Source organism: Anomaloglossus baeobatrachus, chromosome 4 (genome assembly GCF_048569485.1).
Source record: "Anomaloglossus baeobatrachus isolate aAnoBae1 chromosome 4, aAnoBae1.hap1, whole genome shotgun sequence".
NCBI lineage: Eukaryota > Metazoa > Chordata > Amphibia > Anura > Aromobatidae > Anomaloglossus > Anomaloglossus baeobatrachus.
The window spans coordinates 489,064-513,036 of record NC_134356.1 but is presented as its reverse complement, the minus strand read 5'-3'; the positions used below and the strand labels follow the sequence as shown (position 1 = coordinate 513,036).

At 54.2% G+C, this 23,973-nt stretch overlaps 1 protein-coding gene across 1 annotated transcript in view; it reads right to left on the bottom strand.

Moving 5' to 3' along the window:
* Window positions 1-1,547: 1,547 nt before the first annotated feature.
* AEBP2 (AE binding protein 2) overlaps window positions 1,548-23,973 on the bottom strand; it is a 46,645-nt gene continuing 24,219 nt past the window's right edge. The window contains exons 4-7 of the mRNA XM_075343460.1: window positions 4,253-4,439; window positions 2,522-2,646; window positions 1,779-1,846; window positions 1,548-1,665 (exon numbers count right to left, since the gene is read on the bottom strand). Of these exons, the coding sequence (XP_075199575.1) occupies window positions 1,548-1,665; window positions 1,779-1,846; window positions 2,522-2,646; window positions 4,253-4,439 (498 nt within the window). The remainder of the gene's footprint in view (window positions 1,666-1,778; window positions 1,847-2,521; window positions 2,647-4,252; window positions 4,440-23,973) is intronic.

Genomic DNA, 23,973 nt, shown 5'->3' with positions numbered 1-23,973 from the left:
ACATGACCGCTTATTTAAGGTCCTTCTACTGCATTATTTGGCATACCTTCCCTGAAGAAGATTTTAACATCCGATAATCTGCGAAACGTGCGTTGGAGGGTCCTTTTGCTGCTGTGAGACGTCCAGACGACCACCCTAGCCATGTGTAAGTCCTAGGACATTATTGTTCATAACCTTATGCTGACTCGTTCTGCTGCCTTCTGCATAGAAATAGTCTGACACTGGTCAGTGGTGACTTAACCTACCCATTATCTTTCTGAGTATGCATTGAGGGCTCATTACTTGTCAGCTATTTTAGGATTACATTTCTATTGAGTCCTTTCTTTCTGGACTTTCCATCCCTCGGGTGATTTTGCCTGGGCTTTCTCACTAGCGTGTGGGTTTTCACCCATTTTTTTGCACCTTGATGTTGTAATTATATAAACTGAAATTCTTTTAACTTTTCATATCTAATAAAGTTGTTATATTTTATTTTCAGCCTTAAAACTCCTGTCTCCAATGTTTTCTGAAAATCTTTTCCTAACAGTGGATGTTGCTGCCTCAATATTGCCCTTTTCTTGCCGTTCTCGCAGAGGCGGAGGAGAGCGGAGCTTTCCATTGGCGAGGGATGTTATCAGGATCTATCCTCCCTGATCTGGGCCTGTGCTGGGGAATTCCCAGCTGCTTATGTCTCTGCACAATTCTTACCCCTGTCCTCTGATTACAGCCGCCCTTCCCTGCGATCTGGGGCCAGTGTAACCCTCCTCATGTAGCACCACAACTCGCACACGATCCTCCGCTGACAACAATCTGAAGGCTCCATCATAAAGCTCCACAGTATCACTCACCAGATAGAGCTACAGATAAAGCAACTAAGCAGCAGATGTGAGGGAATGTGATTGGCTGCCATATCCAGGCTATGATTGGTCACAAGAACCTCATCTGTGATTGGCTAATTTTGGATCTGAAGCTGTACAATATTTAGTTGTGCTTTCAATTCCCAGATTGTTGCAATAATTTCAGCCAAAAACTGCTTCAAAAGCTAAAAATATATTACAGGGAGAGAATGCAAAATTGTTTTCTGACGAAACCACATATAATAGGTCACATCAGCATCGAAGATATTCCACAGAAAACAGCTAAAACCTGAAAAATCAATGTATCCTGTGCAGGACGTATGAACACCACTGTATATATATCTTCTGTAAATTCCATATTGTATATACTGTAGTATCTAGTGTGCCCTTACAGCGATTAAACATATATAATTTAATCTTGGGCTGTTCTGTTATCTCGATCCCGAATCTCACGTCTGTGGCCTCGGCGTAATAGTTATAGTAATCGGATGGTGGCAGCGAGTTTATGCCAAGGATCACTATGGGGCGACCCGTGATATCAGTGGCGGATTAGATATTATTCCGCCACAGGAGTCGGGGGAAAATATACCTTACTCTCACCGGGAACCCTTCAATCATCGGCATATAAGAGGGGCGCCAGAGAGCGAGTCACATGCTCTGTCTGGAGGAAAGGAGGGGTGTAACTTCCACTCCTTCCCCCGTTCATGACAATTACCTGTAAATGTTGGGGTCCAGCAGCAGGGCAGTGTCTTTAGGGAGCTTGGACAGATGGACGACCTTGGTCTTCAGCTGATGCCGGTCGCCCTCATTCACCCAGACATCGGGAAGACTATGGTGAGAAACGGCACATGAGGGAATACGCCCGGCTGTGCCCGCGAACACTGGACCGACTCCGGCACATACCCCCGGCCACACACCCAGCCCGAGCCCCCGGGGGCTTACATGTCTTCTGGAGTCCAGTGCAGCAGGAATTTTATCTTCCCAGAATCCTCCTTTCTCTTTGCAATCACCTATAAATAATACGGCTTCTAGTTAATAGGTCTTTGCTTAAGTGTACACTTCGACTGTATGATGGTGAGACGAGGGCGGCGGGGCGAGGGGAAAGCAAAGGGCGGCGGGGTGAGGAAAAAGCAGAGGGCGAGGGGAAAGCAAAGGGCGGCGTGGCGAGGGAAACCAGAGGGCGGCGGGGCGAGGGGAAAGCAGAGGGCGGCGGGGCGAGGGGAAAGCAGAGGGCGGCGGGGCGAGGGGAAAGCAGAGGGCGAGGGGAAAGCAGAGGGCGGCGGGGCGAGGGGAAAGCAAAGGGCGGCGGGGCGAGGGGAAAGCAGAGGGCGGCGGGGCGAGGGGAAAGCAGAGGGCGGCGGGGCGAGGGGAAAGCAGAGGGCGGCGGGGCGAGGGGAAAGCAGAGGGCGGCGGGGCGAGGGGAAAGCAGAGGGCGGCGGGGCGAGGGGAAAGCAGAGGGCGGCGGGGCGAGGGGAAAGCAGAGGGCGGCGGGGCGAGGGGAAAGCAGAGGGCGGAGGGGCGAGGGGAAAGCAGAGGGCGGCGGGGCGAGGGGAAAGCAGAGGGCGGCGGGGCGAGGGGAAAGCAGAGGGCGGCGGGGCGAGGGGAAAGCAGAGGGTGGCGGGGCGCCGGTAGGGCATAGATATGCCGTGGTGAGGATCCGATGGCGGTCTCCTGGCCATACTCACCGTGCTGTGGAATACCACGCTGTGGCCATTTCCTAAAGACTCGATCTGAGCAGAGAGGTTGAAGCAGATGGCACGATGGCGGATGGCGTCCAGAGTCTGCGCATCGAAAAAGTCATGTGGCCGGGCTGTAGTGAAAAAAGTGAGGGTCAAAATCTGCCAATAGGAGGAAGCTGCTGCGGCACCTCTTGCCAGAGTCAGGGAAGGGCAGCAGCCAATTATAGCAGTCGACTACATTCACACTACAGACTGAGCCCCATCAGGGAGATTTCCCCAGAGGACGTCATCTGCCAAATATGGAAAAGTGTGATATATGGGATATCATCCGCAGAGCGCACACAATGAGCTGGGGAGGACAGAGAAGACGCCAAACCAACGCCAGACGTGGGAGACCATCCATATCCTCCACAGACAGAAGCAGCATGCTGGGACTTGTGCTCCGACCTGAGGAAGCGTCACTGCTCACCGTGATCAGAAAGCCTGGATGGAAGGGCGACATCAGGACCACCCGTGCTGCGGGACTAACGCCACAACCCCAGTATCTGCTGAGGCCTACTAGTATGGTAATATCTTCTGGGGGTGGGGCCTACTAGTATGGTAATATCTGCTGGGGGTGGGGCCTACTAGTATGGTAATATTTGCAGGGGGTGGGGCCTACTAGTATGGTAATATTTGCAGGGGGTGGGGCCTACTAGTATGGTAATATTTGCAGGGGGTGGGGCCTAGCAGACTGGTAATATCTGAGCTGCACTCACTATTTTGCTGGTGCAGTCACTGTGTACATACATTACTGATCCTGAGTTACCTCCTGTATTATACTCCAGAGCTGCACTCACTATTCTGCTGGTGCAGTCACTGTGTACATACATTACTGATCCTGAGTTACCTCCTGTATTATACTCCAGAGCTGCACTCACTATTCTGCTGGTGCAGTCACTGTGTACATACATTACTGATCCTGAGTTACCTCCTGTATTATACTCCAGAGCTGTACTCATTATTCTGCTGGTGCAGTCACTGTATACATACATTACATTACTGATCCTGAGTTACCTCCTGTATTATACTCCAGAGCTGCACTCACTATTCTGCTGGTGTGGTCCCTATGTACACAATTTTCCCGCTGGCAGGTAGAGCTCACACTGCCAGCTCCTCAGCTTGCTGACTGTTTCCAGTGGAGTGCAGCTCTTGCTGTGCCGTACAGGAGGATGCTCGGGGGTCAGAGGTCATCAGGGAGGTGAGGAGCTGCAGGGGGCGGTGGATCCCTCGGGCCCCAGCACAACCCCCGAGCTCAGATCTACCTGCTCAGGTCATCACTGCAGATAAAACTACAACTCCCAGCATGCCCTGACAGCCGCATACAGGAGCCGCTATGCTGGGAGTTGTAGTCCTCCTTTGGTGGAGCCGACACTCTTATGTTGTAGGTGTAGTGATCAGACATCTGTACAGCTGGGGGCTTTGAACATGTGACGGTGCCCCAATTAGTCACATGACCGGGTCTACATGGAGCCGTCCATAAGAGGGCGCCTGCTCCACAAAGGGTTAATGGATCTCTGGGCTCCAGATCTGCAGGTTAGAGAGAAGACAGAAGCGGGATCTACCTTTCATCTGTACGGGGGCGGAGGAATAAGGAGAAGATCCCAGCGCTGCCGCTGAAGACAAGAGAGAAGGCAATTACCATGCGGAAATACCAGGCAGCCGCCAGCAGCAGCGCGCAGTCCGCCAGACACTTACGTAGGGTGCGCTTGCGCTTATTCTTCAGCTTCCGCCGCTTGTTGAGGCCGGCCTTCGACGGAGACTCCTCCTTGGACTTGGGGTGACCCGACAACTTGGAGGAGTTCTGTTGGCTGAAGTGAGTGGGGACGTGACGGGCGAGACCGCCCTGAGAGGCGAAGCTGGCGTTACACCCACCGACCACACACTGCAAGACAAGGGCGAAACGTGAGGAGGGGACGTGACGGGCGAGACCACCCTGATAGGCGAAGCTGGCGTTACACCCACCGACCACACACTGCAAGACAAGGGCGAAACATGAGGAGGGGACGTGACGGGCGAGACCGCCCTGAGAGGCGAAGCTGGCGTTACACCCACCGACCACACACTGCAAGACAAGGGCGAAACATGAGGAGGGGACTTGACGGGCGAGACCGCCCTGAGAGGCGAAGCTGGCGTTACACCCACTAACCACACACTGCAAGACAAGGGCGAAACGTGAGGAGGGGACGTGACGGGTGAGACCACCCTGAGAGGCGAAGCTGGCGTTACACCCACCGACCACACACTGCAAGACAAGGGCGAAACTGAGGAGGGGACGTGACGGGCGAGACCACCCTGAGAGACGAAGCTGGCGTTACACCCACCGACCACACACTGCAAGACAAGGGCGAGAAGTGAGGAGGGGACGTGACGGGTGAGACCACCCCGAGAGGCGAAGCTGGCGTTACACCCACCGACCACACACTGCAAGACAAGGGCGAAACATGAGGAGGGGACGTGACGGGCGAGACCGCCCTGAGAGGCGAAGCTGGCGTTACACCCACTAACCACACACTGCAAGACAAGGGCGAGAAGTGAGGAGGGGACGTGACGGGCGAGACCACCCTGAGAGGCGAAGCTGGCGTTACACCCACCGACTAGACACTGCAAGACTAGGGCGAGAAATGAGGAGGGGACGTGACGGGCGAGACCACCCTGAAAGGCGAAACTGGCGTTACACCTACCAACCACACACTGCAAAAGAAGGGCGAGAAATGAGAAAGGGACGTGACGGGCGAGACCACCCTGAGAGGCGAAACTGGCGTTACACCCACCGACCACACACTGCAAAAGAAGGGCGAGAAGTGAGGAGGGGACGTGACGGGCGAGACCGCCCTGAGAAGCGAAACTGGCGTTACACCCACCGACCACACACTGCAAAAGAAGGGCGAGAAGTGAGGAGGGGACGTGACGGGCGAGACCACCCTGAGAGGCGAAGCTGGCGTTACACCCACCGACCACACACTGCAAGACAAGGGCGAGAAGTGAGGAGGGGACGTGACGGGCGAGACCACCCTGAGAGACGAAGCTGGCGTTACAACCACCGACCACACACTGCAAGACAAGGGCGAAACGTGAGGAGGGGACGTGACGGGCGAGACCACCCTGAGAAGCGAAACTGGCGTTACACCCACCAACCACACACTGCAAGACAAGGGCGAGAAGTGACAAGAGGCGCAGTCACGAAGCAAGCACTGGCAAAACAGCCACCGACTAAACAACACAGAGCGAGCGCCGAGAAGGTAGCCACCAACTGGACAATACAGAGCGAGTGCCGAGAAGGCAGCCACCAACTGGACAACACAGAGCGAGTGCCGCCAAAACAGCCATCGACTGAACAACATGAAGTGAGCGCTGCCAAAGCAACACAGAGCGAGTGCCGCCAAAACAGCCACCGACTGGACAACAAGGAGCGAGTGCCGCCAAAACAGCCACCGACTGGACAACAAGGAGCGAGTGCCGCCAAAACAGCCACCGACTGGACAACAAGGAGCGTGTGCCGCCAAAACAGCCACCGACTGGACAACAAGGAGCGAGTGCCGCCAAAACAGCCACCGACTGGACAACAAGGAGCGAGTGCCGCCAAAACAGCCACCGACTGGACAACAAGGAGCGAGTGCCGCCAAAACAGCCACTGACTGGACAACAAGGAGCGAGTGCCGCCAAAACAGTCACCGACTGGACAATACGGAGTGAGTGCTGCCAAAACAGCCACCAACTGGACAATACGGAGTGAGTGCTGCCAAAACAGCCACCAACTGGACAATACGGAGTGAGTGCTGCCAAAACAGCCACCAACTGGACAATACGGAGTGAGTGCTGCCAAAACAGCCACCAACTGGACAATACGGAGTGAGTGCCGGTAAGACAACACGGAGCGAGCTCCGCCAAAACAGCCACTGACTGAACGATACTGAGGGGGAGCTGGCAAAACAGCCACCAGCTGCACAATAAGGAGCGAGCGCCACCAAAACAACCTGTCACGGAACAATATGGAGCGAGCACCGGCAAAACAACCACTAACTGAACAACATGAAGGGAGCGCTGCCAAAACATGGAGTGAGATCCGCCAAAACAGCCACCAACTGGACAATATGGAGCCAACGCCACCAAAATAGCCACTGAGTGGACAATATGAAGCCAGCACAACCACAACTACCACCGAATGGACAATACAGAGCGAACACTGCCAAAACAACCACCCACTGAACAACACGAAGCGAGCGCCAGCACAACAACCACCCACTGAACAATACAGAGTGAATGCCGCCAAAACCACCGACTGAAGAGTACGGAGCCAGCGCTGCCAAAACAACCACCAGCTGATACAACACATATGCACATTCCAAGGGAAAAACAGGGTCCTCCATATAGCACTGCGGAGAACAGCAAAATGGCACAATGATCCACAGGAGGGCGCCACCTGCATACACTATGTGGACCCCATAGAGGTGACTGCAGGTAGAATGCAGAATGTGTCTCTATGGGGGCTGTATACACTGTGTGCTGTGAGCTCCTCCTAGTGGTGACTGAAGGTAGAATGTATAATGTATCTCTATGGGAGCTGTATACACTGTGTGCTGTGAGCTCCTCCTAGTGGTGACTGAAGGTAGAATGTATAATGTATCTCTATGGGAGCTGTATACACTGTGTGCTGAGCTCCCCCTAGTGGTGACTGCAGGTAGAATGTATAATGGATCTCTATGGGAGCTGTATACACTGTGTGCTGTGAGCTCCTCCTAGTGGTGACTGTAGGTAGAATGTGTAATGTATTTCTATGGGAGCTGTATACACTGTGTGCTGAGCTCCCCCTAGTGGTGACTGCAGGTAGAATGTATAATCTATCTCTATGGGGGCTGTATACACTGTGTGCTGTGAGCTCCTCCTAGTGGTGATAGGAGGTAGAATGTATAATGGATCTCTATGGGAGCTGTATACACTGTGTGCTGTGAGCTCCTCCTAGTGGTGACTGTAGGTAGAATGTGTAATGTATTTCTATGGGAGCTGTATACACTGTGTGCTGAGCTCCCCCTAGTGGTGACTGCAGGTAGAATGTATAATGTATCTCTATGGGGGCTGTATACACTGTGTGCTGTGAGCTCCTCCTAGTGGTGATAGGAGGTAGAATGTATAATGGATCTCTATGGGAGCTGTATACACTGTGTGCTGTGAGCTCCTCCTAGTGGTGACTGTAGGTAGAATGTGTAATGTATTTCTATGGGAGCTGTATACACTGTGTGCTGTGAGCTCCCTCTAGTGGTGACTGCAGGTAGAATGTATAATGTATCTCTATGGGAGCTGTATACACTGTGTGCTGTGAGCTCCCCCTAGTGGTGACTGCAGGTAGAATGTATAATGTATCTCTATGAGAGCTGTATACACTTGTGTGCTGAGAGCTCCCCCTAGTGGTGACTGCAGGTAGAATGTATAATGTATCTCTATGGGAGCTGTATACACTGTGTCCTGTGAGCTCCTCCTAGTGGTGACTGTAGGTAGAATGTATAATGTATCTCTATGGGAGCTGTATACACTGTGTGCTGTGAACTCCCTCTAGTGGTGACTGCAGGTAGAATGTATAATGTATCTCTATGGGAGCTGTATACACGGTGTGCTGTGAGCTCCTCCTAGTGGTGACTGAAGGTAGAATGTATAATGTATCTCTATGGGAGCTGTATACACTGTGTGCTGTGAGCTCCCCTAGTGCTAGTGGTAACTGCAGGTAGAATGTATAATGTATCTCTATGAGAGCTGTATACACTGTGTGCTGTGAGCTCCCCTAGTGCTAGTGGTGATTGCAGGTAGAATGTATAATGTATCTCTATGTGAGCTGTATACACTGTGTGCTGAGAGCTCCCCCTAGTGGTGTGTTACATCTCGTGGCTCTCCTGAGGCAAGGACTGAGGCAGTCTCCCATTCCTTGCCTGCCACGAGCACTCCTGCTCAGCAGCGCCGAAGGTCTGCCAGACTGCGCAGTGTGCAGGAGATACCTTCTCAGAGAGACAGCAGAAGGGTGACACCTAGTGGTTCTCCTGTTACAAGGAGTGAAGCGGTCTCCCATTCCTGGCCTGCCGCAGACTCTCCTGCTCAGCGGCCCCGAAGGTCTGCGAGGCTGCGCAATGTGCAGAGGTTTACTGCTCAGGGAAGCAGTGAGATTCCCGTTATCTCTCCACATTGTGAGACCGAGGATCCCGCCTCTATTTCCCAGAGGCAGGAGGGTGAGCATGTGCAATGCGTGGTGGGTCCTGATTCGCTCACTGACGTCACACGGCTTGATGACAAGGCTGGTGACGTGGTGAATCCTGACTGGCCAGGCTGGGACGTCGTGGACCCTGATTGGGTCAAGTCCGTCATCTCCGCCTCGCGCCCACCCTCGGGTGGAGCTGCACCTCCTTAAAAGCTCCCCCTGCCATCATGGCGGCGCGCGACCGTCCTTCTATGTTTGGATGTCTGGCAGCGTGCTGCCACGCCACTGCTCAGGCATTACTGTCTCTTGTGGGCTTGGCCCTTGCTGCTCCGGCAGTACCTCGTTTGCAGGCCGTGTTCCTGCCTTGCTGCTCCGGCAGTACCCCCGTCAACAGGCCGTGTTCCTGTCCCAGGTGAGCTCCTCAAGTCTCCATTGGACTCACCTGGTTATTGAAAGCACACGTGCGTGGGCACCTCTGTGCTACCCTCGTGCCATATTCTCGTGACTTCCACTGGCACACGTGCGTGGGCACCTCTGTGCTTCCCCGTGCAACAGGTACACCGAGCCGTGAGATCTGTGCCATACAACCCTCACGGGTTAGGGCAGATCGGTGTACATAGATCGTCTGTGACATTCCAGGCGATCGCTAGCAGCAACCCGCTCACTCTTCACCCACCATAGCGGCGGTCCCTTACACCGCACAGTGGACCTTGACCGGCGGAAGCAGTCCATTTCCCATCTTGGCACGCTTCCCCGGGTCCCCCTCGTAACATTACGGTCGCGCCAAAGGTCTGGCTATGGCTGAAGAGCAGCAGCAGTTGCTGCGTTATGTGCAGCAGTTGGAGTCACGATTGGCAGCAGTGGAGCAGTCTTCCTCCGATAAGACTACTCTGACGACAGTCGCCACCCAGGCGGCTACCCAGGCTGTGCTATTGGGCGGAAGGTGTCTTCGCCTTGCGCTTCCAGAGCGCTTTAGCGGCAACAGCTCTGAGTGCCGTGGTTTTATAAACCAGGTTACCACCTACTTAGAGCTGTCCGCGACTCTTTACGCTACCGAGAAGGCGAAGGTAGCCTTCGTCCAGTCCCTGCTCACAGGGAGAGCGCTGAAGTGGTCCACGCCGTTGTGGGAGCGCGGAGATCGTGTGGTGAATAACTTAGCAGCTTATCTTGGAGCCATGAGAATGGTGTTCCTCGGGCCTCAAGTCACCCACGATTCCGCGCTGCGCCTCCTACGACTTCGGCAAGGGTCTGCTTCAGTCGGGGACTTTGCCATACACTTTAGGACACTTGCCGCAGAGCTGGACTGGCCGGATAAGGTCCTTGTCCCTGTGTTTTGGGAGGGACTGGCAGGGTTTGTCAAAGACGCACTGGCCACACGTGAGGTGCCTGCCACTTTAGAGTCCTTGATTCAGGTTGCCTCTCGCATAGACATCCGCCAGGCGGAGCGAAGGCTCGAGGTCTCTTCAGCACCCACGTCTTCTCGGCCTAAAAAGCGTCTGACTCCCGTCTTCCATCAGACAGGTCCCCCAGCCAGTCCTGTAGGCGACTCCGTGGAGTCAATGGAGGTGTCCAAGGTGGTCTCCTCTGCCCCAGGTTCTCGGTCTTGTGTCATCTGCTTTTCCTGTGGGCAGAGGGGACACATAGCTACCCTATGTCCCAAACCGTCGGGAAAAGACAGCGTCTAGTTTCTATCAGAGGGGGGACTCTAGACGTTACTTCTCCCTCTAGGTTGACTATCAGCGCCCAGTTGCAGTTCGGCACTACTCTCTTCTCTGCCCTGGCTTGCTTGGACTCAGGCGCTGAAGGCAATTTCATCTCGACCTCCCTGGCAACCCGATACTCAGTTCCCCTGGTTCTGTTGCCCAAGCCACTCAGGGTCCGGGTAGTCGACGGGTCCATACTACTCGATCCTATCACCCAGATCACCATCCCTCTCAGGATGGATGTACCACCGGGACACCATGAGCAGGTGTCCTTCCTGGTGCTTCCAGGGGGGACGGATGAGATCCTACTGGGCCTTCCCTGGTTGAGACAGCATGCTCCTATACTCAACTGGGCAACAGGGGAGATCTCATCCTGGGCAGGATCCTGTAGGGAGCACCTCGTGACTACCGAACCACCCGCTACCATTAGGTCGGTTGGGTCCTCAGGGAATACTGAGGGGCCGGGTTTACCGACACCTTATGAGGCCTACAGGGATGTCTTTTCCAAAAGGGCCGCAGATACTCTTCCTCCCCACCGGCCATATGATTGCCGAATAGACCTGAAGCCAGGCTCCGAGCCCCCTAGGGGCAGAGTGTATCCACTCTCTGCTCCAGAGACGGAGGCTATGTCCAAATATATTCAGGACAGCCTGGCGAAGGGGTTCATTCGCAAGTCTATTTCACCGGCTGGTGCAGGGTTCTTTTTTGTGCAGAAGAAGGAAGGGGATCTGCGCCCCTGTATCGATTACAGGGGATTAAATGCAATCACAATCAAGAACAAATACCCTTTGCCCCTCATTACTGAGCTATTTGATCGATTCCGCGGGGCAAAGGTCTTCACAAAGCTGGATCTACGCGGGGCGTATAATCTAGTGCGAGTCCGAAAGGGCGATGAGTGGAAGACCGCCTTTAACACCAGGGACGGTCACTACGAGTATCTAGTAATGCCCTTCGGACTCTGCAATGCCCCCGCCGTATTTCAAGACTTTGTGAATGACATTTTCCGGGATTTGTATCTTTCCGTGGTTGCATATCTGGATGACATTCTTATCTTCTCCCCCGATCTTACCACCCATCGGAGGGATGTCATCCGAGTACTTAAGAGGCTCCGCACCCATTCGTTATATGCTAAGCTGGAAAAGTGCGTTTTTGAACAGGAATCCTTGCCGTTCCTGGGGTACATAGTGTCCAGTCAGGGGTTAGCAATGGATCCGGGGAAGTTGGAGACAGTGATGAACTGGCCTGAGCCCCGCTCGCTGAAGGAGATCCAGCGATTCTTGGGGTTTATCAATTATTATCGCCAGTTCATTCCCAACTTCTCGACGGTGGCAGCACCCATCATTGACCTTACCCGCAAGGGCGCTAATCCCAAAGCATGGACACGGGAAACGGTAGAGGCATTTCACACTCTCAAAACTCACTTCTCCAGAGCTCCCATCCTTCATCGTCCAGACATCTCCAAACCCTTCCTACTGGAGGTAGACGCCTCTTCGGTCGGTGCAGGTGCAGTCCTGTACCAGAAAAACGAACGAGGAAGGAAACATCCGTGTTTCTTTTTCTCCAAGACCTTTTCTCCGGCCGAGAGGAACTACTCCATAGGGGATAGGGAGTTACTGGCGATGAAACTAGCATTCCAGGAATGGCGGCATCTCCTGGAGGGTGCGAAGCATCCATTTGAGTTTTTTTCTGACCACAAAAACCTCACATACCTCCAGACAGCACAACGCCTGAACCCAAGGCAGGCCCGTTGGTCTTTATTCTTCTCCCGGTTCCGCTTTATTATCCGCCACCTGGCCGGTGAGAAGAACGTACGGGCCGATGCCTTGTCACGTTGTATGGTTGTGTTGGAGGAGGACGAGGAGGAGCCTCGTCTTATACTACCCCCGGACAGCTTGAGGATGGTCACTCCCACTTCTTTGGACCAGGTGCCACCTGGCAAAACCCTCGTTCCCCCTGAACTACGGAACGAGGTGCTATCGTGGGCCCATGCCTCCAAGGTCGGAGGTCACTTCGGGGTCAAAAGGACCAGAGACCTGGTGACCAGGCATTATTGGTGGCCGAGACTACCCCAGGACATACAGGAATATGTGAGAGCCTGTATGTCGTGTGCTCGGAATAAGCCGTCCCGGCAGAGACCGGCAGGTCTTCTTCACCCACTGCCAGTGCCGGATCATCCCTGGGAAGTGGTGGGGATGGACTTCCTGGGAGATCTGCCCAAGTCAGCAGGGCACAGGGTCGTATGGGTCATCACGGACCACTTCTCTAAAATGGTCCACTCGGTGCCTCTCCCACGACTCCCGACGTCACGTGCTCTCGCCACCTTGTTCATTCGGCATGTATTTAGGTTGCATGGCATGCCTGACAAGGTGGTGAGCAACCGGGGTCCCCAGTTCGCGTCTCGCTTCTGGAGAGAGCTCTGTAAGCTCCTGCAGATAGAGCTGAACATCCCGAGACCAATGGACTAGTGGAGAGGACTAATCAGACCTTGGTAACTTACCTCCGCCATTTTATATCCGCGCACCACGACAACTGGGCTAACCTCCTTCCTTGGGCCGAATTTGCCATTAACAATTCGGTCCATGACTCCTCTGGCCAGACTCCGTTCCTACTCAATAACGGACAACATCCCAGAATCCCGGTTCCGATGCCCATTACGTCACCCGATACTAGAGTGGAGGATTGGGCGACCAAGGCCCGGGAGATCTGGGATGACACCCAAGAGGCTCTTAAAAGGGCTAAAGACCGGATGGTGACAACGGCTGATGTTCGCCGCCGCCCTGCACCATCCTTCGCCCCTGGTGACCTAGTATGGCTGTCCTCTAAGAATGTTAACCTACGGGTACAGGCAGCCAAATTCGCCCCTAGGTATCTGGGTCCGTTTAAAGTACTACAGCAGGTAAACCTAGTGGCATATCGACTCCAGCTCCCTCCACGCTGGGCTATAGCCAACACCTTTCACGTGTCCCTCCTGAAACCCGTACGACTTAATAAATTCTCGGGGTCCATGCCGGCTCAAACCGACTCCCCGTCCGACGACCCTGAGGTGGCAAAACTTGTGGAGACAAAAGTCATACAGGGCAAGAGGTACTACCTCGTGGAGTGGGCTGGCCGTGGTCCGGAGCATAGATCCTGGGAGTTGGAGGATCATATCCGCACCCCGGGTTTGATAGCGGCCTTCGAGCACGGACAGGGGGGGGGGCCTAGACGGGGGGGTAATGTTACATCTCGTGGCTCTCCTGAGGCAAGGACTGAGGCAGTCTCCCATTCCTTGCCTGCCACGAGCACTCCTGCTCAACAGCGCCGAAGGTCTGCCAGACTGCGCAGTGTGCAGGAGATACCTTCTCAGAGAGACAGCAGAAGGGTGACACCTAGTGGTTCTCCTGTTACAAGGAGTGAAGCGGTCTCCCATTCCTGGCCTGCCGCAGACTCTCCTGCTCAGCGGCCCCGAAGGTCTGCGAGGCTGCGCAATGTGCAGAGGTTTACTGCTCAGGGAAGCAGTGAGATTCCCATTATCTCTCCACATTGTGAGACCGAGGATCCCGCCTCTATTTCCCAGAGGCAGGAGGGTGAGCATGTGCAATGCGTGGTGGGTCCTGATTCGCTCACTGACGTCACACGGCTTGATGACAAGGCTGGTGACGTGGTGAATCCTGACTGGCCAGGCTGGGACGTCGTGGACCCTGATTGGGTCAAGTCCGTCATCTCCGCCTCGCGCCCGCCCTCGGGTGGAGCTGCACCTCCTTAAAAGCTCCCCCTGCCATCATGGCGGCGCGCGACCGTCCTTCTATGTTTGGATGTCTGGCAGCGTGCTGCCACGCCACTGCTCAGGCATTACTGTCTCTTGTGGGCTTGGCCCTTGCTGCTCCGGCAGTACCTCGTTTGCAGGCCGTGTTCCTGCCTTGCTGCTCCGGCAGTACCCCCGTCAACAGGCCGTGTTCCTGTCCCAGGTGAGCTCCTCAAGTCTCCATTGGACTCACCTGGTTATTGAAAGCACACGTGCGTGGGCACCTCTGTGCTACCCTCGTGCCATATTCTCGTGACTTCCACTGGCACACGTGCGTGGGCACCTCTGTGCTTCCCCGTGCAACAGGTACACCGAGCCGTGAGATCTGTGCCATACAACCCTTACGGGTTAGGGCAGATCGGTGTACATAGATCGTCTGTGACATTCCAGGCGATCGCTAGCAGCAACCCGCTCACTCTTCACCCACCATAGCGGCGGTCCCTTACACCGCACAGTGGACCTTGACCGGCGGAAGCAGTCCATTTCCCATCTTGGCACGCTTCCCCGGGTCCCCCTCGTAACAGTGGTGACTGCAGGTAGAATGTATAATGTATCTCTATGGGGGCTGTATACACTGTGTGCTGTGAGCTCCTCCTAGTGGTGATAGGAGGTAGAATGTATAATGTATCTCTATGGGAGCTGTATACACTGTGTGCTGTGAGCTCCTCCTAGTGGTGACTGTAGGTAGAATGTGTAATGTATTTCTATGGGAGCTGTATACACTGTGTGCTGTGAGCTCCCTCTAGTGGTGACTGCAGGTAGAATGTATAATGTATCTCTATGGGAGCTGTATACACTGTGTGCTGTGAGCTCCCCCTAGTGGTGACTGCAGGTAGAATGTATAATGTATCTCTATGGAAGCTGTATACACTTGTGTGCTGTGAGCTCCCCCTAGTGGTGACTGCAGGTAGAATGTATAATGTATCTCTATGGGAGCTGTATACACGGTGTGCTGTGAGCTCCATCTAGTGGTGACTGCAGGTAGAATGTATAATGTATCTCTATGGGAGCTGTATACACTGTGTGCTGTGAACTCCCTCTAGTGGTGACTGCAGGTAGAATGTATAATGTATCTCTATGGGAGCTGTATACACGGTGTGCTGTGTGCTCCTCCTAGTGGTGACTAAAGGTAGAATGTATAATGTATCTCTATGGGAGCTGTATACACTGTGTGCTGTGAGCTCCCCTAGTGCTAGTGGTAACTGCAGGTAGAATGTATAATGTATCTCTATGAGAGCTGTATACACTATGTGCTCCCCTAGTGCTAGTGGTGATTGCAGGTAGAATGTATAATGTATCTCTATGGGAGCTGTATACACTGTGTGCTGTGAGCTCCTCCTAGTGGTGACTGTAGGTAGAATGTATAATGTATCTCTATGGGAGCTGTATACACTGTGTGCTGTGAGCTCCTCCTAGTGGTGACTGTAGGTAGAATGTGTAATGTATTTCTATGGGAGCTGTATACACTGTGTGCTGTGAACTCCCTCTAGTGGTGACTGCAGGTTGAATGTATAATGTATCTCTATGGGAGCTGTATACACTGTGTGCTGTGAACTCCTACTAGTGGTGACTGAAGGTAGAATGTATAATGTATCGCTATGGGAGCTGTATACATGGTGTGCTGTGAGCTCCACCTAGTGGTGACTGCAGGTAGAATGTATGATATATCTCTATGGGAGCTGTATACAGTGTGTGCTGTGAGCTCCCCCTAGTGGTGACTGCAGGTAGAATGTATTTCTAAGGGAGCTGTATACACTGTGTGCTGTGAGCTCCACCTAGGGGTGACTATAAATGAGCGAGCCCTTCCGCGGCTTGGTTCGCTGAGACAAGCATGGGGTACGCTTGCAAACCTTTATCAAACTGAACCTGAACTTTGAACCTTTATTAAACCGCATTGGATTCAATGGGAGGCCAAACGTAAGGCACAGTAACACCTTTAGGGGGGAGGGGGGTTTAAAAAGCTTCCAAAACAGCACAAATATGTTTTACAGTGCAGCACCACTGTTTTGGCCTAGCCATTAGCTTCCTAGACTATAGACAGAAGAAATACAGGGGAGGATGAGAGACAGGTGTAGGCCTGCTGCTCCCATGCCCCTGCCAGTACAGACAAGACACAACTTGGAGGCCTATGCAGTAATCTGGACATTCAAAATCCTTGCAGGGACACAGCCCTCCCCATAGAGCTTTAAAACACCAGATAGTTAAAGGGGTTATCCGGCTTCTTTGACATTTTTTATTTCACTATTGGGCTACATTGGGGCAGGTAAGTAGATAGAGACCACTTACCTGCCCTGCTGTCGGCCCCTCTCCCCCGGCTCAGAGTGGTCATGTGACCGCTCCTGCCGCGATTTTGCTGCTTCCGGTCATTTCATGTCAACGTGGGCAGGGCCATGTTGACATGCAAATCTGGAACAACATGTCGCCTCCCTGCTGGGCGGCTACGGTGCGATGAGCCCCGCCCTCTTCCCTGCACCCTCCCACACCCCGCAACCTCCCCCTGCACTGCTGTCGGGTCTGTGACCTGGGGGCGGGGCCTGGCGGTGGCTGCCGTGGTGTCAGCGCCAGCACCGGGCCCCTGCTCAGGATCACACATTCAAATGTACCGGCATCACAGATCCCAGATCCCGGTACATTTGAAAGCGCTGATGAGAAGCAGCGCAGCGCTGCTGCTCATCACTGCCCGGCTGTCTGTGCTCTCTTCAGCACAGCGGCAGGGGGGCAGGAGGGCACATCAACAGGAAAGCACATCGGCAGGGGGCATCGGGGCACATCAACAGGAAGGCACATCGGCAGGGGGCATCGGGGCACATCGACAGGAAGGCACATCGGCAGGGGGCAGGAGGGCACATCGGCAGGGGGGCAGGAGGGCACATCGGCAGGGGGGCAGGAGGGCACATCGGCAGGGGGGCAGGAGGGCACATCGGCAGGGGGGCAGGAGGGCACATCGGCAGGGGGGCAGGAGGGCACATCGGCAGGGGGGCAGGAGGGCACATCGGCAGGGGGGCAGGAGGGCACATCGGCAGGAGGGCACATCGGCAGGGGGGCACATCGGCAGGGGGGCAGGAGGGCACATCGGCAGGGGGGCAGGAGGGCACATCGGCAGGGGGCAGGAGGGCACATCGGCAGGGGGGCAGGAGGGCACATCGGCAGGAGGGCACATCGGCAGGGGGGCAGGAGGGCACATCGGCAGGAGGGCACATCGGCAGGAGGGCACATCGGCAGGAGGGCACATCGGCAGGAGGGCACATAGGCAGGGGGCAGGAGGGCACATCGGCAGGGGGGCAGGAGGGCACATCGGCAGGAGGGCACATCGGCAGGGGGCAGGAGGGCACATCGGCAGGGGCATCACAGGAGCACACAATACTTACAGAAGCAGCGATTGGACAGCAGCGGCGGCGTGGTACTATAAGTACCAGCAGGTGCAGTGCACAGACATGCAGGGGAGGGCGGTCACTGTCAGGTCAGACCGTGCCTCTGCACACTGATTGGAGCGATTGTGCGTCATAGCACGATCACCCCAATCATTGCTGCAAGGGCTGGGGGCGCGGTGTCTGCTGGTCTCAGCTATGACCCTGCTGCACCTCATTGCTGGATCGCACCGTTTGGGGCATCTTTTTTTGCCAAAAACAGTGCGATCAATGTGGCTGGTGGTTCAGTTTTGAATAGCCAATCACAACGGTCGTCGATACCCCCCTGGGGTCAAGCAGAGGTCCCCTACTGAAAGAAACAGCAGGGGGCATCCTTTGAAAACATTGCTATGGCCCCGGCAATCAAATGAATTTTAGGCAGTAAAGTTACGTCCCTGGTCGTTAAGTCACGTAACAATAGGACATCTTTTAGTCTCTGGCTTCTAAAACAGCAGTTTAATACCATCGGTTGCCCCCTCCCCATAGGGAATTGCCCCCTCCCCATAGGAAATTGCTCTCTCCCCATAGGGCTTGTAAACAGCAGGGAGTTATGGTCCATACAACACAGGCTGTGGCCCGGCATTTATATGTTAAAGATCCAGACATGCCTGAGTGCCAGGTGTCGGCCTCCTCTTCCCCCAGAAGACAGGCACTACAGACCAAAGCAAACTTATAGACACCCCAAGCAGGGTCTCCATTTCCAAAAATTAAGGTGCGACTAAAGGAAAAGCGGCCAAAATTGGCACACAATACCGATATGCCAACAAAGCAACATGGCTGCGTGGGACCCCAGCACAAGGCCTGAAAAAACATTTTTGGGTCACCAGAGCAAGCATGATGACAGACAGGCGTAGGCCTCTTGCTCTCAGAATTCTGGCATTACGCCATCGCCTAATCTGCACAGTCTGGGGTGGGAAAGTCACTGGACATCCACCACTTGCTCATCTTTATGAATGTTAGGTGGTCTACACTTTGAGGGGACAGACGGCTGTGCTTATATCAATACCCCGCCAGCAGACATGTTCTGAGGGAACGCTGGCTGCCGGGCATGACAAAACCTCAAAGGCGTGACTGGCGAGCTCAGGCCACTCTTCCATTTTTGAAGACCAAAATGCAAAAGAGTCCAATCCCCTCGTATTGCCTCCATATTGAGCCCTCGTATTGCGCCCCTGTATTGCCTCCATATTGCCTCCACATTGAGCCCCCGTATTGCGCCCCTGTATTGCCTCCATATTGAGCCCCCGTATTGCGCCCCCGTATTAGCCTTCATATTGAGCCCCCGTATTGCCTCCATATTGAGCCCCTGTATTGCCTCCATATTGTGCCCCCGTATTGCCTCCATATTGCGCCCCTGTATTGCCTCCATATTGCGCCCCTGTATTGCCTCCATATTGCGCTGTAGATCCTCCTGCACTGTCCTCTCCGGTCGGTCACTATGGGTCAGGCTTCTTCTCTGCTGGTGCATGCGATGGTGTAAACAATGGGTCCTACAGGCCTATACATTGCTGCGGGCTCTTGAGCTGCTGATGTTTGTGTTGAGGACGTGACGTTCCCGTGGTGGGATTCTAGACCTGACACCGCGCTGTGCGCCTCCTGCTGTCTACAAGCGTGTGTCCATACTCCACATCCGCGCTGTGCGTCTCCTGCTGTCTACAAGCGTGTGTCCATACTCCACATCCGCGCTGTGCGTCTCCTGCTGTCTACAAGCGTGTCCATACTCCACATCCGCGCTGTGCGTCTCCTGCTGTCTACAAGCGTGTGTCCATACTCCACATCCGCGCTGTGCGTCTCCTGCCGTCTACAAGCGTGTTTCCATACTCCACATCCGCGCTGTGCACCTCCTGCCGTCTACAAGCGTGTGTCCATACTCCACATCCGTGCTGTGCGTCTCCTGCTGTCTACAAGCGTGTGTCCATACTCCACATCCGCGCTGTGCGTCTCCTGCTGTCTACAAGCGTGTGTCCATACTCCACATCCACGCTGCGCGCCTCCTGCTGTCTACAAGCGTGTGTCCATACTCCACATCCGCGCTGTGCGCCTCCTGCTGTCTACAAGCGTGTGTCCATACTCCACGTCCGCACTGTGCGTCTCCTGCTGTCTACAAGCGTGTGTCCATACTCCACATCCGTGCTGTGCGCCTCCTGCTGTCTACAAGCGTATGTCCATACTCCACGTCCGCACTGTGCGTCTCCTGCTGTCTACAAGCGTGTTTCCATACTCCACATCCGCGCTGTGCGTCTCCTGCTGTCTACAAGCGTGTTTCCATACTCCACATCCGCGCTGTGCGTCTCCTGCTGTCTACAAGCGTGTTTCCATACTCCACATCCGCGCTGTGCGTCTCCTGCTGTCTACAAGCGTGTTTCCATACTCCACATCCGCGCTGTGCGTCTCCTGCTGTCTACAAGCGTGTTTCCATACTCCACATCCGCGCTGTGCGCCTCCTGCTGTCTACAAGCGTGTTTCCATACTCCACATCCGCACTGTGCGTCTCCTGCTGTCTACAAGCATGTGTCCATACTCCACATCCGCGCTGTGCGTCTCCTGCTGTCTACAAGCGTGTTTCCATACTCCACATCCGCGCTGTGCGTCTCCTGCTGTCTACAAGCGTGTTTCCATACTCCACATCCGCGCTGTGCGTCTCCTGCTGTCTACAAGCGTGTTTCCATACTCCACATCCGCGCTGTGCGCCTCCTGCTGTCTACAAGCGTGTTTCCATACTCCACATCCGCACTGTGCGTCTCCTGCTGTCTACAAGCATGTGTCCATACTCCACATCCACGCTGTGCGTCTCCTGCTGTCTACAAGCGTGTGTCCATACTCCACATCCGCGCCTCCCTCTCCAGGGCGGAGGCATCTGGCTACCCTGACTCTTGTACCGTGGATGTAACAGAGCGGTCACCCAGTAGTCAGCGCCATCTCTAATACTAACGATACGGACATCATGTTACACAGAGTGCAGCAAGAGGGCGCTCATGTGTCAGACGCTGCCAGGAGGTCCAGTCTATGTTGTGCTGGGGTAACGCTCAAGCCCGTTTCCTCCGGACCCTCGCACCCACCACGGACAGGACCAACATCTTCATCGTCTCCGGAGTTCTCTGCCCCCATCACCTCTTCCTCCTCCCTTTATCCTCAGCTCCTGCACCTTCACTAACATTTCTCTGTTACCATGAGCCCCCCTCGGTCCATGGACTCTACCCTCCCATGACACCCGCCTCTGCGACGACTGTCCGGACCTTACAGGAAACAGGATCCCTTCCTTATCCTCCTCTGCTTCCTCCTTCCTCATTATATTCCTCCTCTGCCGCCTCCTCCTTTCTCATCCTCTTCCTCCTCTGCTTCCTCTTCCTCCTCTGCTTCCTCTTCCTCCTCTGCTTCCTCCTCTTCCTCTGCTTCCTCCTCCTGCAGATTATACAGCGTGCTCTCCAGCATGTAGATGAGTGGATAGTGATGATGATGATGGTATCCTTCCTCCTCTGCTTCCTCCTCTGCTTCCTCATCCTCCTCTGCTTCCTCCTTCCTCCTCTGCTTCCTCCTCTTCCTCTGGGACCTCCTCCTGCATATTATACTGCGTGCTCTCCAGCATGTAGATGAGTGGATAGTGATGATGATGACGGCATACTTCCTCCTCCTCTGCTTCCTCCTCCTGCTCTGCTTCCTCCTTCCTGCTCTGCTTCCTCCTCTTCCTCTGGGACCTCCTCCTGCAGATTATACAGAGTGCTCTCCAGCATGTAGATGAGTGGAATAGTGATGATGATGATGACATCCTCAGCGATAACCATCTTTGTAGCCATTTCATACCTGTGCAGGAGGGTGCGGAGGTCCTTGACCTGTGCCCACTCCACAATCGTGATTCCCCACACATCTGCACTGCGGTGTCCCAGGTTGTGCATCATGACATAGTGCACCGGGGCTCGTCACTGCAACATGTGCAGAGGGAATTCCACCGTGTCCGCACATCGCATATCAGCCTGGCTGAAGGACCTCTCTAGCAATGCAAGTTGATTAGCTGCAGGGTGCGAATGGTGGAAGTGATCACACACCACCCGCACCTTCTGCAGCAGCGCATCCAGCCCGGGAGACTGGGATAGAAATGTCTGTACAACCAGGTTCAGGACGTGAGCCATGCACGGCACATGTGTGATGTCGCCAGGCGTAGGGCCACCAACAGGTCAGCACCATTATCGCACACGGCCTTCCCTGGCTCCAGTGGAGACAACCATTGATGACACTTGTCCTGGATATCGTCCACAACTCTGCCGCTGTGACTGCGTTCTCCGGTGCAGATTAATATCAGGGCTGCCTGATTGTGCTGAGCCCAGGCCGAGCCGTGCGGAGGTCGGGGGATTCTCTCTGCAGTATTCTTACTTACATTAATGGAAAGGTTGAGGACGCAAGTGGAGGCCCTAGAGGAGGTGGAGGCCCTAGAGGAGGTGGAGGCCCTAGAGGAGGTGGAGGCCCTAGAGGAGGTGGAGGCCCTAGAGGAGGTGGAGGCCCTACGGGAGGTGGAGGACCTAGGGGAGGTGGAGGACCTAGGGGAGGTGGAGGAAGCAGAAGGGGAAGCGGTAGATCCAGAGGATTGACCCACAAGCCTTGGGGATTTCAGGCCTTGTGAAGCCGCCCCTTCCCCCCCACCTGCCCCCGCAGCCACCAGAGTAACCCAGGGCCCAGTCAGCGAGATGTAACGCCCCGGCCCACGCTCGCTGCTCCGGGTGTCCATGGTGAAATGCACCCTGGGAGATAAGAGTATTCCAAGGAAAAGGTAATCTTGGCTGTGACTTGCTGTTGTAGCACCGGCACAGCTTTATTAGAGAAGTAACAGCGACTGGGCACCTGGGACTGGGGGACTGTAACGGGCAGGAGGTTTCGGAAACCCTCTGTATCCACCAGCCAGAAAGGCAGCATTTCCGAGGCCAACAGTTTAGATATGGTGAGGTTCAAGCTCTTCACTTTCTCATGTGTGGGAGGAAAACGTCTTTTACGTGACCAAATCTGCGTGACCGAGGGCTGCGGAGAGGGTGGAGGTGTGCACGAGTGGTGGACTGTGCGGAGGTGTAATGCTGGATGAGAAATGTGCTGTGCTGAGAGGTGGACTGTGCGGAGGTGTAATGCTTGATTGGGAACCATGTGCTGTGCTGAGAGGGTGGAGGAGGTGTGCACAAGCGGTGGACTGTGCAGAGGTGTAATGCTGGATGAGAAATGTGCTGTGCTGAGAGGGTGGAGGAGGTGTGCACGAGCGGTGGACTGTGCGGAGGTGTAATGCTGGATGAGAAATGTGCTGTGCTGAGAGGGTGGAAGTGGTGTGCACAAGCAGTGGACTGTGCAGAGGTGTAATGCTGGATGAGAAATGTGCTGTGCTGAGAGGGTGGAAGTGGTGTGCACAAGCAGTGGACTGTGCAGAGGTGTAATGCTGGATGAGAAACATGTGCTGTGCTGAGAGGGTGGAGGAGGTGTGCACAAGCGGTGGACTGTGCAGAGGTGTAATGCTGGATTGGGAACCATGTGCTGTGCTGAGAGGGTGGAGGAGGTGTGCACAAGCGGTGGACTGTGCAGAGGTGTAATGCTGGATGAGAAATGTGCTGTGCTGAGAGGGTGGAAGTGGTGTGCACAAGCAGTGGACTGTGCAGAGGTGTAATGCTGGATGAGTGTGATACCAATGTGATATGACTGAAGACTGAATGTGATTTAGATAGGGATCATAATCAAAAGATAGGAGTGATCCCAGATATTATTTGACCTATCAATAATTCAGTATCAAAGAGATGTCCTCTGGATAACCAATTTCACTATGATGACCAAAGAATTCATGTCAAACAGCTTTTAAGATAATAAGGAAGTAACATTTACAGTTCCACTTACCGGAAACTTGTGGTTGGCTTAAAGACAGGTTTAAGGAAGCTTGCATATGAAATTTACGGCTCATTGCAATATTTCACTAACACTATGGTCAACTGTGGTCGGTCAGTTGTCAACTGGCAGGATGTACAAGTAAATGCGCAGGAAGCTGCTGGTGCCTACAGCAGTTTGTGGTCAAGTTACATGAACATGACTCAGCTGTCACATGCTGGTGACCATTTAAACACAACCTACAAAGTTTTCCTATAAAATTACACCGGACTCGCTTAATGTTAGGGGAAACCTTCCAGGACATTGAAGTGTACGCACTGCTCCTGTGATGCAAGATGCCATGTTGTTTCCTTATCATTAAATCGAGTTCCCTCCGATGTGAAAGGATTGCTACAACAAACGGTAATGTTGATGCATATTTCTGTTATTGTATAAGATTCTATGACTATAGCTCTAAATGCCTATGTACCATTACCTATTCATGTGCTATTAAAATA